This window comes from Xenopus tropicalis, chromosome 2 (assembly GCF_000004195.4).
Source record: "Xenopus tropicalis strain Nigerian chromosome 2, UCB_Xtro_10.0, whole genome shotgun sequence".
NCBI classification, from domain to species: domain Eukaryota; kingdom Metazoa; phylum Chordata; class Amphibia; order Anura; family Pipidae; genus Xenopus; species Xenopus tropicalis.
This window is the reverse complement of record NC_030678.2, coordinates 29,309,950-29,325,968: the sequence shown is the minus strand read 5'-3', so window position 1 is coordinate 29,325,968 and position 16,019 is coordinate 29,309,950. Positions and strand designations below refer to the sequence as shown.

The following is a 16,019-nucleotide window of genomic DNA, read 5'->3' as shown; positions in this document are numbered from 1 at the left end:
CTAGAGCTTTACTTATTTAATGAGAACCTAACGGGAACCTGATCTATTGTCCACTAGTCCAGAACTTTTTAATGCATGGTTTGACAATCATTCCCAGGCTTAACAACATCTTTATCAGTACAGTTTCCTTCATTTCTTCAGCTTCACATTTATCATTGTGTGCCAAACAGAAGTGTAAGCTTACCTCCAGCATGAAGTTGCTCAGCCACATCATCACATTTTATACAAGCTACCTCATTGAAATAACTCTAATCCATCACTGGGCCTAAATACACAGAACAAGAATTATGATGGCTTCTAGTGTGTAGGAATATGTATGTTCGACCACAAGTTATACAGTTTAAATATGTCTTTCAAATGTATATTTTGTAGAGGGAAAGGCTGCTTAATATTATCATCAACCCTATTTCATAAAAGTACACTAGAGGATGTTGCCTATTTTTACCAAACTTACATAATATTTACATAGTTACATAGGGCTGAAAAAAGACCACAGTCCATCAAGTTCAACCCTTCCAAGTAAATCCAGCACCCACAACCTATACTGACCTATCTATACACTCACATACATAAACTATATATACAACCACTAATACTAACTGTAGATATTAGTCTCACAATAGCCTTGGATACTTGCTTGTTCAAGAAATCATCCAGGCCTCACTTAAATGCATTTGCCCATTCAGTAACTTCAAATTTGGATACCTTCTCATCAGAATTTGATTAAGTAGATTCCAATTGGACATGGAATGTATTCCATTCAATGGTCAGTTAATGCATCAGCTTGTTTTCCTTCTGATTTTTTAGGTGACTGCTGGGCCAAGGCTGTGGGATGAACTGGAATTGTACCCAGGCATACTCAGCTTTAGTGAGTAACCAATATAAATATAATTACCCTGCATATTTATATATTTGACAAAGCAGGACCTAAAGTGAATACATCTCACTAATTTTAAAAATCCATACTCTGTTAAAAAGCACAGTAGAGGGGTATTGTTTTCTGTGTCACCTGACATTGCAGTACAGAAACTGATATAGCCCTCGCTAAATTAGTGCTTTAGTGTAGCCTTAATGAATTTACTCTCTTTGATCAGTCAATAATAGGTTCTTAACTGCTCATAGGAAGTAATACCGAACATTATTACGGTTTAAAATTGGTATTCTTACAAGTCCAAATGGATACTTCCAAATCCTAAATTATTCCTCATTAAACCCAAGTATGTACCAACTACTGTATCTACCTATTACTTGGGTATTCATTTTACAAACAGAATTAGTGTTTAGTTAGAGGCCAAATAGAACAACAAGGTGAAAATTTATTTTCAAGTGTCTCCTGAATTCGATGTTTTCCATACAATAAATGGTATTGTTCAAGAGAACCTTCTGCCTCCCTTATCCTACTACCACTATACATAGGGTTATCTTTTTTATCCTGGAAGGGGGAGCACTACAAATCTGTAGCATTTGGTCAAATGCAAGAAATCCTAGAATTCAGACAAACCTATGGTAAAAGATTTAGAATTTGGCCTATTCTAGAACTTAAAGATGGTATTAAGCCCCAGCCTGTACACTGTTCAATACTAATTTTGGTTTGGTGTGGGTATTATCATTTACAGTTCTTACTTGTAAGATCACTATTTGGGCTTTTGCTAAAGGGCTAGGTTTATTGTTAATTTACTTAATTCACTCATTTCACATATTATTATTAGTAAAATAATTCAAATTCTGAATGAAAACATGAAATTTGCTGAATTGCAGTATTTTCTCATAGATGTGTAATGCAATAAATTCCCCACTGAACATGTGTCAGTACTTTTCACTTTGGTCAAATGGTGCCATTCAGATCAGATGTTAATGTTTTTTTGTCTGTAAGGTAGTATGTGCCAGTGAGTAATCCTAAATAGAAAGTTGCCATTTTAAGAATTAAGGGCCGCCTCCTGGGATCATAGGATTTACAGTGCACACAAACAAGCCAAGGCACACATACATGCTAGGCCCCATCAGCCAATTAATGGACAGAGTTCTGTCTTTTGCTCCCACACTACTTCCTGTTACAGTTAGAGCTGCATTATTTCCTGTCAGCTGATCTCTGAGGGAGCACACAGCCCATCACTAAATGGCGGCTCAAGGGAAAGGATGTAAAAGGGCAATATTTACTGATATATATTCCAGTTTGGCGACATTCTTTAATAGGTCACTTAACATAATATAAACTATCTGTTGGTTAAGTATTCATCCTGGGGGTATAGTTTTCCTTTAAAATGTAGTTTCTAAACATGCCATTTATAAACATGAAAAAAATCAAACAGCATAAAAAAGTTTAAAATGTTGCAGGAAAAACTACTTGACATTTGATACATTAAGACATGTTTTAAAGCTTGGTTAATTTTTCTTTTACATTTTTTTCACCCAGGAAAAGAAGATTTAGATCTAGAAAATAGATTGAAGAAAATGTAACAATATTGTATCATTATTGTTATAACAATAAAATGTTATCATTTAAAAAGGGGAGGGTTTAATGAAAACTCCTGTAATTAGAAAATAGCCATAATTGGTTGTGCCACTACGGAAAATAAATACTTAAATATACATAAATAAAGACTCTTTACGTGTTAAATATTATACCACACTAAACTTTATTGAAACAGAACAGATATCTTGTAAAGAAAATGTTGTACCACAAGTGCAAAACGGTATTACCTTGTTAGATCTCACAGGACTCCCTGTATACTTAAAAATTCTCTTGTTTCCCCATTTAAAATATGTATCAAGGAGCTAACCAGTTCAGGTGTGCCATTCAAAGGTTAGGATTAAGATATGAAAACCGTAGCTCTGCTTTCAAAAGTCTCATAATAATCAGTGCTATTTGAAAATGGCAGCCATTGTGAGAATAAATCTCGAAAATCTCAAAAAAGGTATAAATCGTAGGCCTGTAAACAAGTTTTGGTACAAAGGAGCTAACGCCTGCAGCTACTTCAACGGCAGTGACAATGCTAGGCTGAGCCACACCATTCCCGAAATAATTAAAAAAAAACTATTATTTATAAAGAAATCGACTGCAGAAATTTGCATTGGTCCAGAAGATTAGAATAACTTGGTTAGAGTTTGGTATCTCATTATTCAGCTAAAAAACTCAGCAGTTAATACCTTAGATCCAGTGCACAGACAAAAGAAAGGAAACTGTTAGGGTAGATAGCTGTATCTGAAAAAGTGTCGGCTGTCAAAGAAACCACAGAGTACACGAGTAAAACCCAAATATTCCACTAGTATAATAAAGCAAGTTATTATCTTGTAAGTCACACTGACAAAGATATCAAAGTAGAAATCTTTATATATATTTATATGCAGAAGTAGAAAGAATTTACAGCACAAAGGAACCTTGTGGTGCAACACTGGAGTTACTAACACTGTGATGGAATGTAAGTTAGGTTTTCTTTCCGATTAGAAAAATTTGGTCCTCGTCTCATAAACATGTTTTTTTTTTTTAACCAGCATTAAGTTATCACAATGGTAACCTGTTTCACTATGAGGTGTGACAACATGAGAGGTCTTGGTTAACTCTATTATACATTGTTTTGAGTTTGTCCGAAAAAGCTATTCGGCGGCAGTGTCAGTTAAATTGGCCCCTTTTTGATAAAGTTCTTAAATACAGTTTTTTTTTTTTGGGAAACGTAAACAGACAATTGCTGGCAACGTTCGTTGTCAGATGGAGGCTTGTTATTATCGTCCAGAGTTAATGTTTTCCTTTTTCCACAGTCTATACAACTTTCTTAGCAGTTCTCAGAGGAAAAGGGGGTATAAAACCAGTCCATTTTTTTCCATTGATATTTCACAGTTTATTTCAACAGTTTATTTCTCTCAGTTCTTCAATAAATACAGCAGCAGCAGCTTATTTTTTGTGCACGTCTTCGTGCCTTATAATTTTATATGTAATCCAATAAAAGATGTTAAAAATGAGGAAGGCCAATGGGAAGGCAGCCCGAGATATTGTGTCAATCCTTTTTGCACGGTCAACAAATTTCTTTTTGATGGAGTCTGCATCTTTTGGTTGAGGGGGAGGAGGGATGGGAGGTGTTGCTTTAACTGCTGTACCGTCTTTCACTTGCAGACAGTGGCCCATTCCGTATCCACTAAAGTTGAAGCGACTCTCGCGGGCAACATCTTCTTCCTGAAAAACAAGTCATTGTATATGAGAGACTCAATCTGTATGTACCAATTGAAGAGGAACAGTTAAAAATGCCACATTTTTCTATAAGCTAGAGTAGTGGTCCCCAACCAGTGGCTTGGGAGGAACACGTTGCTTACCAACACCTTGGATGTTGTTCCCATCTTAGGGGCTACTAAATATCCAATCACAGCCCTTATTTGGCATCCCCAGGAACATTTTTTTATGGGGACCCCCAAGCTAGAGGGTTATATTATGAACAGAATAAATTCAATAAACGTTATGCACCTCAGAGTTCCATGACCTGTATATTAGAACTTGGCCTTGTGCCTTTATATGGTCATGGAACTTCTCTATGTCCTTATATTTTCCAATAGGCGGAACATTATTACATATCGTTATTTGCCATTAAGGACCATTGCCAATTAATCATTCCATAACAATGATTACTAAATCAGCCCCCTAAGTACATTTTCCAAACTTAAACTTGGCATGCATTGCTTTCAAGCACAAATTCTAACTATACATTTTGGTGATAGTGTCTACTTAACTGCTTTTGTCTTTGCTCTGGGTTCCAATGTATCCTGTATAGCTTTGTATACAAGCTGTTCTTAAATCAAAGAGACATTTCTAAATGAGCTGCCTTTTTGTGAAACTTTTCTGAGTTTTAAAAGAATGAAAGCTTCCCTTTGCAAGTAAAGCCAATGTATCCCTCTCTCCCTCCTGCAATTCCTTATTCTGCTGCTGAAATTCCCCACCAGGTGAGTTAATTTAAGAAGTCAAACCTTTCACAAAACACAACAGACAGGGAAAGAAGCATTATAAGTGGAACCCTAGAGTGCCGGAGATTTTAAAAGTGTGATTGCGTTTGCCTGGACCAGAAATAAACAGCGGGATAGACAGCGACTGATAAACACATTCATGGGATAAAGAAGGTACTTCAGAAGGGAAACATCTTAGAAATGGCCACATGGGAAGATCCAGGGAGATAAGACAACAATAAGCTCTCTTCCTCTCTAACCCTTTTGCTGCCTGACAAATTTTGAACTTCTTTCTCACCATTGCTCTGTGTGTGCAGGAGTGTGTGGGCACGTGTAAACTAAGATTTGATTAATCTGACTTGAGAGTTTGAGAGGGTATAATGACCAAACAATAAATCAGCACAAATTACATTACACATTTGCTTAGCACTGAAGAATAAGAAATCAAAAGTAGAGAACTATAATATAAGGTATATCAAGTGTAGGAGTAGAGGAAGCAGCGCAGCGGTAAGGGCTCTGGCACACGGGGAGATTAGTCTCCCTGTTCGCGGGCGACTAATCTCCCCGAGTTGCCTTCCCCTGCCATCCCACTGGCGAAAATGTAAGTCGCCGGTGGGATGGCACACGCGGCAGCGCGATTTTGCGCAAATCGCCGAAAAAGCCTCACGAGGAAACTTCGGCAATTTGCGCAAAATCACGCCGCGGAGATTAGTCGCCCGCGAACAGGGAGTTTTTGTCGCGGGCGACTAATCTCCCCGTGTGCCAGAGCCCTAAAAGAACAGTTCTCCATATCCTAATCTAATTTACTGCACAGATAGAGAAGCTAAAAACCCAAACATAAGATATAAGTAGGGTTTTGTTAATATAGAGAAGACAACAACACTGTACACAATGCACTGTTCTGTATTCTGTTAAACTTGTTTAGCACAGTGCTAGAAATGTGCTTTATCCGGTATCACAATCAGATTTTTGATAAGAATAATAGCATGTGCAGATCTCCTGCTTGATGGGTCACTTTAGATCATCTAAACACCGGTAAGAAAGCCATATGTTTAAAAAGAATCACAATAGCAAAAGAACTAAACTAAAATATAAACAAAGAAACTAATTTTGTTAATTTCATTTTAAACATATTTTTGGTGGCCTATCCCATTTCTGCATACATACAGATTTCTGCTGCCTTTGCCAGGGCACATTTGGTGAGTATCCTCTACTTGCAACACTGTTTACAGAACATAGTGACACCTCTTAGGGAAGGGTTTAATGGCCCCCCACCACAGAACATTAAAATGTGTAGACCAGCCAATAGTTATGGTACTGCTGGGACTTTACTGCCAATATTCTGGCTACTGTCTGCAGAAGCTATGTGCTCATATTTTCTCTTTACCTATACTGGGGAATAGTGGGTTCTAGAGCAACATTTCATTGAAGTGGATGAACCCTGTCAGCTTGGTCAGTTTCTGCTGCTAAGCAAGAATAGTGTAGGGTGAATTAGACAAAGCACCTGCTCAGGTTCTTCCTATTGCATAGCATAAGGACTCTCAAGCCAATCTTGTCTCACAGGCTGTTTTGTTCAAGGAAAACTATGGTAATCCAGCGGGGCAACAATTCATTGTACTCCATCTGGATAGACCCAAGATATCTAATCTCTAGCCTTCAACTTGTTACTGAGCTACCAGTGTCATCAGTAGCATAACTAGAAGTTTCTGGGCCTTATAGCAAAATTTATTTTAGGGCCCCCTAAACATTTTTCATGAAACTATTTATCGGTCAGCCTATAGCTCATAGGCCCACCCGAAGGGTCTTCTTCTTCTATAGTTACATTCCTGACTTTGATTATCCATGTATGATACTGGAATTTGTTGTTCAAGGACTATTTGAGTTTGGTGACCCAATGCTTTCAGAACATCACTTGGTGAGAATTAACTGTTATATAATACATCTGGATTTCTTTGTAGAGTCGAATTTTATAGGTGGCTTGCCAAGGGAACCATCACCCAGTTTGCATTACCTTAATACGAGCAACATTTTTTATATACTGTGTGTTAATTATGTGTTGTTCTGGGACAACAAGAAAGAAAGACATGAACAGACAAGGGCTTTCCCTGGAAATTCAGGGAGGAGTTCAAAAATAAATCTGTTCAAACAACAAAGAGCTTAGCCAGTAGCAATAATGTGTTGCTGTTGCTTCTCTCATTTTCTTTCCCTTAACAATTTTTAATATGCAGTAAAATGCAAGAAGACAAAAATGTTTTTTCTTTTCATGGCAAATGGTGTAAATATTTTGTAGCCGTGGGGTGCTTGAAATGCTGTAAATAAAAGCGGCTGTGCGCTCCAATACAAGAAAGGCAAAGCTTTAATTTTGTTTCTATAGCTTTTTATTTCAAAGCTGCTTAAAAAGAAATCTGTGTTCCTACATAACCCTGCAATATACCATGTAAATCATTCTAATTAGAATGTCAGCAAGCAGGGAACGGCTGATCCATTACCCCAGGCTATCATAAACTCTGCGTACTAAACACCTTATGGGGTAAAAGTTAATTATAATCTGTTGTCGATGATACTGTAGATCAGATTTAATAACATGTAAGGCATATTTTGGAAAATGTTATTAAGCGAGAGGGAGTAAAGGCTAAAGGGGAAGGAACACGAATTCCAAATAGAATATTCAGTAGGTATCGTGGCCACACAAATACCATATTAGTCAGTCTCAATGTCATGATAGGGGGCCAGAGATGGCAAGCAGACTTAATAGGACAAGTCACTGTGTGACATTTACAAGTACACTTTAAAGGTTCTCAAACCTTGACAGAACGTTGATGATTACTTTTTCTGTATTAAATTTTACTTGACAAAGAAAGCAGTGTGAAACCCCAAACAAATCCTGATAAATATGCTGGTTCCTGGTTCAGAATACTCACTATAGCTGCTGTTGCCTGTCTTAGGGCTGAGCTACCCTGTAGCACTGTACAATACAGCCACGTCTCTTCAGTGAATAGAACACAGGGACTATGGGAACATGGTTTTTAACATGATCTAGAAAGATCACAGTTAGTAGCATATCTAATTTAGCGTGTAAGCAAACATCACCGGTGATGTTGCCCACATCAACCAATAAGCAATTAGATTGTAACAATCACCTACAAGTTAGAAAACAAAAGCAAAGATCAGATTGGTTGCTATGGGCAACTTCGCCAGTGATGTTGGTTTACACACTATAATAAACATCCCCCTTAGTGACAGTCAGGCATGGTCAGTAGGCAGTAGTAGTAAGGGGCAGTACTGGGCCATGGTTCCTAAGTTAGTTCTGCGCAAGGGCTGCAAGCAAGAATCTGCCCTTTTTTATGTGTAATCTCATATTCCTTACTGCCCCCTACAAATATACATACAACACACATATACCAAGAGCATAGGAAAAGCCCTGATGTGGGTAAAGGCTCCAGGGGAATCCAAATCCTGCAGAATGTGTCCAACAAGTTAATTAAGACTTCCATTGAAAGGGATATATAACCAAATCAACCATCTATGGCAAGGGATACCAAACTATGGTGCTGGTCCCAATAGAGCAGAGCAACAATGATTGAGTGGCCAAGGGTGGAGGCCAGTTAGGGTGGGATTTGGGTGGATTTGCCTATTATTATCTTGGATACTCTTAATAGCCCAGCTATAAGATCAGCTAAGTTTTTTTTAAGCTCTAGTTGTTGTCCTAAATATTCTTGGTAGTGTGGCTGAGTGACACCAGTCTATGGAGATCCAGAGCGGACTGAGTACAAAAATACATTGTTATACACATACACTAAGAAATAATAAAATAAATACATAAAAAAACATGTTTTAAATAAAAAAAAGGGGTTGAACATGCTTTCATATTATATTATTTCATATATTTAAATGGTTGTTGGCTGAGCACAGGTGAATAGTGCCTATCTAGGAACAAGTTAAGGAGTGCTTGGTGCACAAATTGTGGCCCTTGGAGCAAAGCACTGTGTTAAGACTTTACAGTATTGCCATCTGTGATCTGCACCTTGTGCCAAAAATATGGCATACAGCACAACACCGACATGTTCAAGGGTGCCAAGTAGGGGAAGCCTGCCATAAGCAGCCAGTAATTACTGAGCTCCCTAGCGTGCTATGTTCCCACATCTTCTGCCTTTACATTCTGAATTATGAGGGAGATGGGCAGCACTTTGCACTCCATTCTGAGAACGGGTAAAATGTATTAGTCTTACTACTGACTAGAAAATATTCTGAGAGGCATCTGATTAACTGTCCATCTTGTTCCCTGTGCAAGTGCTGGGCTCTGAGAAGATCCAGGAATCAGAACAAACTGAGAGAAAGTAGGTACCATGTGGGTATCTGAGAATGTTGGTTGAGTTGAACATACATTTAATTCAAATGAAATGTTGTAAAGGGAGATATTGTGAATTGTTACCCACTAGAACAAACCATAATTGGCTTTTCTATTTTACTACAGTGCTTTGTGAAAGTATATTTATCATTTAAATCATAAATGCTGATATTTATGACCTCTTTTCCAGTATCTTTTAATAACAAAGTATATTTTTTCTACATTCCCAGATACCAAAGTGCTTCTCATATTAGACATATAAGTCATATATGATACAGACTACTTGGACCGAGAACCGTTGACGGTCTCAATAACCCCAAGATCTGGTTTTTACTTTAATTCCAAACCACCCCTATTATCTAATATAATGGATGAACTGCTCACCCTTAACCTCTATCTTGGCAAAGCCGAGGGTCTCATTCTGAGAAATTCCATTTACAGAATATTCACTTACCTCTTGTGTCAGTTCCAATAATGTTCAATCAGTGACACAAGGAAAAAGGCGAATTTAGAAATCTAGAACAGTAGCTTCTAGGGAACCATGATGGTTTTTTTTGTTTATTGGTTAGCTAACCCAGTGGGATTTAGCAAGCATAAAAGGTTACATTTCTCTAACAATGAAGACAAAATACAGATCAGGTTGATTGCCTAATAATATACTATAGCAGTGATATTCAGGGTAAAACGAATGTTATACCAGGAAAAAAATGAAATCCACATACATGTTGGTGTGTCTGTATCAGTTATAAGATGGTGCACGAGTGAAGGGTATACCAATAAATGCCAGTTACCTGCAGTATTTGCTGGAGAGCAACAGAAAGCTATCACGTGTTGCCATGGGAACCTTGTTCATTGAATGAAAGCAAGGATTCACAATATCCTGTGCTACCTCTGTAAAATGCAGATTGTAGCGAGGTTTTGAGGTGTAAAATAAGGCAAGTTCACACATTGCTGCTTGTCTGTGGCGGATATCAGCACTTATATTTGCCTATTTGTGTCTGTACGTTACCCTCCCATATATATTGTAAGCTCTACGGGGCAGGGATCTCCATCCTCTTGTGTCTTTGACTCTTAACTTATTGCAACTGTATCTTGTATTTATTGTTATACTGTGTATTTATCTATTATTATCTTAATAACCCCCTGTTTGTATTAATGTATTCTACTGTACAGCGCTGCGTACATAAGTAGCGCTTCATAAATAAAGATATACATACATACAGATATAATGGTATGTAACATAGAGAGTTTTGTCAATATCTGTGCTTTTGTACACATTTTAAATATATGAAAGAGTCACTTTTTATTCATTGAATGAGAACTATGCCTTTGAACAATGTAGGTTTCTATACAAATATATTGCAAAAAGAACGGCTCATATGTACAACCCAACTTCTTCTAAATAAACCATTGTCATAAAAATATACTTTTTTAGAATTATGTGATATGGGGTAATCTTAAACACAAAATTGCCCTTTTAAGTACTAAGGCCGCCCCCAGGGATATTACAATTCACGGTGCACAAACTGAGGACTCATACATGCTTGGCCACATCAGCCAATTAATAGGCAGAGTTCTGTCTTTGCTTCCCACACCACTTCCTGTTACAGGTAGAGCTGCATCACTTCCTGTCAGCTGATCTCTGAGGGAGCACACAGTCCATCACAAAATGGCGGCTCAAGGTAAAAGATGTAAAAGGCCAATATTTACCTATATAGTTAGCGCAGTTTGGTAAGATTCTTTAATTAGCCACTTAATATGATAAAAACTATCTGCTACGTATTAATTCTGATGGTATGGTTTTCCTTTAAGCAAAATCCAATTTTTGATAGCTTTCCTAAAATGATATATATAACTATACAGGGAATAATGTACCCCTTTAGGACATTGTGATTCTCCAAAGAGTTCCATAGCCACATAAAACCACAAGGCCTTAGGCGGAGTGCTTCTGTACAGCTCATGGAACTATGAGGTAACATTGAACATTCTTATATTTTAGAATGTTCAAATAAGTAATGTAATAAAAACGTGCAGAGTATGCTATAGGTCTAGTCTCCTATAGTAACTAGGCAGTGAGTACTATTTACCTAACTGTTCCCTTAGGAACAACTAAAATACAAATGGTGGCAAATCCAGTTTTAGTGCCCAAACTGACCTTATCAGATAAGATTAGATAACTGAAGAACACCTCTATATGTGCTTCTTTCTGTAGTCATAATTAGTACAAAGAGTCCTTAATTGTTATATTCAAGTGATAATCCCACAGGAGGGTTCAAGTATTCATGCCTCCTAAATACAACTAGCACCAAAACATAATGGCAACTGGTTAGTTACAATGATGTCTTCCTACTGAGGAAGACTGTGTTTAAATGACTGCATTTATTCCCTTCTGCGTTACTTCTGCACATGTATTTCTGTTACCCATTGGGCATCAGGAATACTGTAAGTGCATATTTTCTTCTCAATCAGGGTAATTCTGTGCTTGTAGCCATGATTTCCTCCAGTATATTAACAATAGCTTTACCATTTTATTACTGGCAGGTTGCTAGTGTACTATATTAAGCATGACTGAATGTGCAACCAGAGTAAATAAAAAAGGGGAGTGTGCTATTTGTGCCTTTGCTGTTCTTTATAGGTGTTTAGTAACAAGCTCCAAGCCCACATAGACGTCAGCTGCAATTCTCTGACTCTGTGATTCAGATGTTAAAAGGGATGCAAAGTCAAAACCTGGAATAGGAAAGCGCTATAACAGACATTGTTCTAAAAAATCTGAGAAAAGCAGTGACAACACTGGGGCTCTGTATTCCTCAGTGTCTGTAGCTGGACGAGGAGTGGGTGTTATACTCTCTGCTCCCATTTCACTTCCTTATCTGTGCCCGACTTGCTCTTATCAGCAACTGGCCAATCACAATCCACTAAACAAACTCCTGTGCTTTTTTTTCAAGTCTGGTATAGGACAGTCCCAGCTTTTGTTTTTTTTTTTCCAAGTCAGGTACAGAGCGGTCCCCTGCTTTTCACATTAAGATGGTCACTAGCCCTATTGATTTCCAGGAGCTGTGATCAGAGCTCATTTCAGGGGAATAGCATAAGATGCTAAATACAAAGGCTTCAAATTAAAAAAAAGGTAGGGGATTGTTTAATGGGTTTTGTTGGAAATTTATTTAATTTGGTCACCACCACACAAGTGATGGATCAGAGACAAAGATACTTTTCCTGCTTACCTAGCCAGTCAGACCAATCTTTAGATGTATAGATAACATTACAATCTTGTTTACTGGATGTTGCATCCTATCAATAAAAATTAATGATCTCACTCTATGGTTCTATGTTGAGTTCACTTCTGGTGTATATTTTCTCTTGCTGCCCTTCTCTAGTGCATATATTGGTTAGCTGTCTTCCTCTGGTATATATATTGGCATACTGTCTAGTGTATATATTGGCTTGCTGTCCTCTTCTGGTATGTATGCTGGCTTGAACGATGCCTCAGGTGTATATATTGACAGGTTGTATGTAAAGTCATATACAACTGACTCAGTATTGATATACTCATTCTGGGCAACACAGACTAAAATAGAATGTAACATACACATCCTAGAACTACTACACTACTCTACTCTACTGCTCTAATCTAACTGTACAATACTCATCTTAAAAAGATATTTTCCAACAAAAGTAGTTTGATGAGATCTGTACAAAGCCATTATCTATGGTAGGGCTTTGACTAACAAACCTCTGGTGTAATAGTAGGAAGCAGAAAATCAGTAAAAGGGCATATATAATTATTTTTTTACACAATTAGTAATAGAGCAAGGAAGGGTTTTGTGTGTAAAGCAACTGATTTCTGTGAATGTTTTGGTTAAATTGAATTTCAGAAATAGCTGGATTACTAGGGATAAGATTGTCTTCTTATTGAAACAATTGAAAATATTGGCTTGCTGGGATTCAGTATCAGATTAAACCTATCACAAATACAATGCTGCGGCAATGGGATTAATACAGACTTTGGCTAATATCAAAGTGCAGTAGGGGGAATTGTGTGGTTATGATCATGCTATATTTATAGCCTCAGGGGGCACAGACAGTAGTTAGAGTTTATTACTTTAGCTTATACAGTATTAAATTGGGATCTTTCTTATTCCAACTTCCTACAATTTACATTTTCACATCTCTTCAAATGGTTCTATTCCCCACCATGAATCACATGGAGAAACTCTGCGTTGTACTATAAGTTTTTCTTATTTTTCTTATCTAATAACATACATTAGCCATATTTTTTTTTAATACTGCAAGCACCCTGCAATTAAACCATGGCAGAATAGGGTTGTTATAAAAGTTGTCTTTTCCTTTGTTTGCGCACTTGCCCTTTATGCACCATAGTGACTATTAATAGGTTGCTATATACCTTTGACCCCTTGCGGAGGATTAAAGCCTTGCAGATTGGCCATTCAGTATATTGATAAAACACAAAGTCTTTGGAATGACTCATTCGTGAAAGGGAACATTAACTGAAAGAAGTAGGAATAAATAAATGTAGAAATGCCTGTCCTTCTCCCCAGGAGGAGTACACTTAAGGTAGTAGTTCACAAATGCAGATGCATTAACCTACGCATTTCTTTTTATTCCTTTACATTTTATCATCATGTTTACACTCTGACTTTCTTTTGAGAACACTTGATCTCCTGTTGTGCTGGTTAAGTACTGGATATGAAGTGCAGCACGTGCGTTGGTAGTTTATTATGAGTAAGGCGGTTTAAACTAAAATATTACGGAAGTCGGGATTATGATGCAACCCACGGCTTAAATCGTATTTAACTAACTGTAACATTGTCTCCAGCAGCCATGTCTTGCATATTTCTTCTATTTGGGTTTCATAAAGCTTAAGGCATATCTTGTGCATTGTATACGACTCAATACCATGTGAACCTCCAGAGAAGGGATTTTTGAGGGAGAGCCAAACAAGTCTAACATCACCATGTGTAAAGCCAAACATTGGCCGGAGTGGTGGAAAGGTCACTGCCATTGGACATTGGTGCCATTAAAGTAGCACTGTTTTAGAAATATATCACTTTATATAAGGCATTTATTATTGCATAATGCTCATAGCCTAAGTAATTTTTCCAGATTAGACGACACTCCATTACCATTCCTTAGGCCAATTTTTAAGCATTAAAAACCCAGTAATACTGTTTTGCCATCAACATGAATTTATGCTCATTACCAAGTAAAAGGTTCTGCCTTATTATTACAGATACATCCCATACTTGCCTTCCCCTAAGAAACAATCAGATTACTTTATATACAGTAGCTATATAGTTCATACATGTGAAAGAGAGATTTGTATAATATACTGAGTATGTTTAATACAGGGCAGGAAAGTGTTCAGCACTGCTCTCTTCTCTCCCTCCCTTTTTCCTTATAAGTGCCCCTCTTGGCATATAAAGCAGTGTAATGTCCTACTGCATCAAACCAACTGACACCTATATACTCCATATAGCAGCTTCCCAGGGATCTGTTTTTTATGTATAAAATATTCTTTGAATAATCCCCGCCACTAATTGCTTGCTTGAAGTCTATTCACCTTCTGCTGGCCAGCCAGTGATTGAGGCATAAAATATGCCAGCTTTATGAATGCCAATAACTGACTGGAGTGCCACTCTGTAGAAGAGGTATATTGCCAATTACTTGTCCTTATAGTCCTTCGTATAATTGATGTCTAGGCATAAAATGACTCAAAGCGTATTATAAAAAATCATCTCAGTTTAGAAATTCATGTTTGTATTCCATAAATATCCAAAAATCCATTTATGTCAAGAATTCCATAAACATACATTCACTCACACAGACAGGCACATATATATGCATCCCTATTCTTGACAAAGTACAATAAATGTAACTAATCATTTGTGTCATCTTTAATTAAATGAAGCCCACAAAACCCATCAATTTGGTCTTGCCTTATTAAATTACATGCTGGTATTATGTAGTTGGACTTGACACTGTATGTAATTGGTCAAATGATTGAATAATATTATCCTCTTGTTATACCATTCAATACACTTACAGTGATGCCTTAGATCTCTATTAATTCACTTCCTTGTACATAGTTACATAGTTAAATTCGGTTGAAAAAAGACCAGAGTCCATCAAGTTCAACCCTTCCAAGTAAACCCAGCACACACAACCAATACTGACCCATCTATACACTCACATACAGACCCATACTGACCTATCTATCCACTCACATACAGACCCATACTGACCTATCTATCCACTCACATACAGACCCATACTGACCTATCTATCCACTCACATACAGACCCATACTGACCTATCTATCCACTCACATACAGACCCATACTGACCTATCTATCCACTCACATACAGACCCATACTGACCTATCTATCCACTCACATACAGACCCATACTGTCCCATCTATCCACTTACATACAGACCCATACTGACCTATCTATACACTCACACACAGACCCATACTGACCTATCTATCCACTCCCATACAGACCCATACTGACCTATCTATCCACTCCCATACAGACCCATACTGACCTATCTATACACTCACACACAGACCCATACTGGCCTATCTATCCACTCCCATACAGACCCATACTGACCTATCTATCCACTCACATACAGACCCACACTGACCTATCTATCCACTCACATACAGACCCACACTGACCTATCTATCCACTCACATACAGACCCATACTGACCTATCTATC

General features: G+C 37.6%; 1 protein-coding gene and 1 long non-coding RNA gene across 6 annotated transcripts in view; one reads left to right on the top strand and one right to left on the bottom strand.

Annotated features, from left to right (window-relative positions):
* Positions 1–2,622, top strand: part of LOC105946508 — a 46,405-nt gene extending 43,783 nt beyond the window's left edge. Inside the window, exons 16-17 of the long non-coding RNA XR_004221234.1 lie at positions 808–868; positions 2,414–2,622. This is a non-coding gene — a long non-coding RNA (uncharacterized LOC105946508). The remainder of the gene's footprint in view (positions 1–807; positions 869–2,413) is intronic.
* Positions 2,618–16,019, bottom strand: part of glra2 (glycine receptor alpha 2) — a 112,963-nt gene continuing 99,561 nt past the window's right edge. For all 5 annotated transcript variants that reach the window (XM_012958102.3, XM_004912245.4, XM_002939870.5 and 2 more), the window contains one exon: positions 2,618–4,168. In XM_012958102.3, coding sequence (XP_012813556.1) covers positions 3,890–4,168 — 279 coding nt within the window. In that variant the 3' untranslated portion in view covers positions 2,618–3,889. The remainder of the gene's footprint in view (positions 4,169–16,019) is intronic.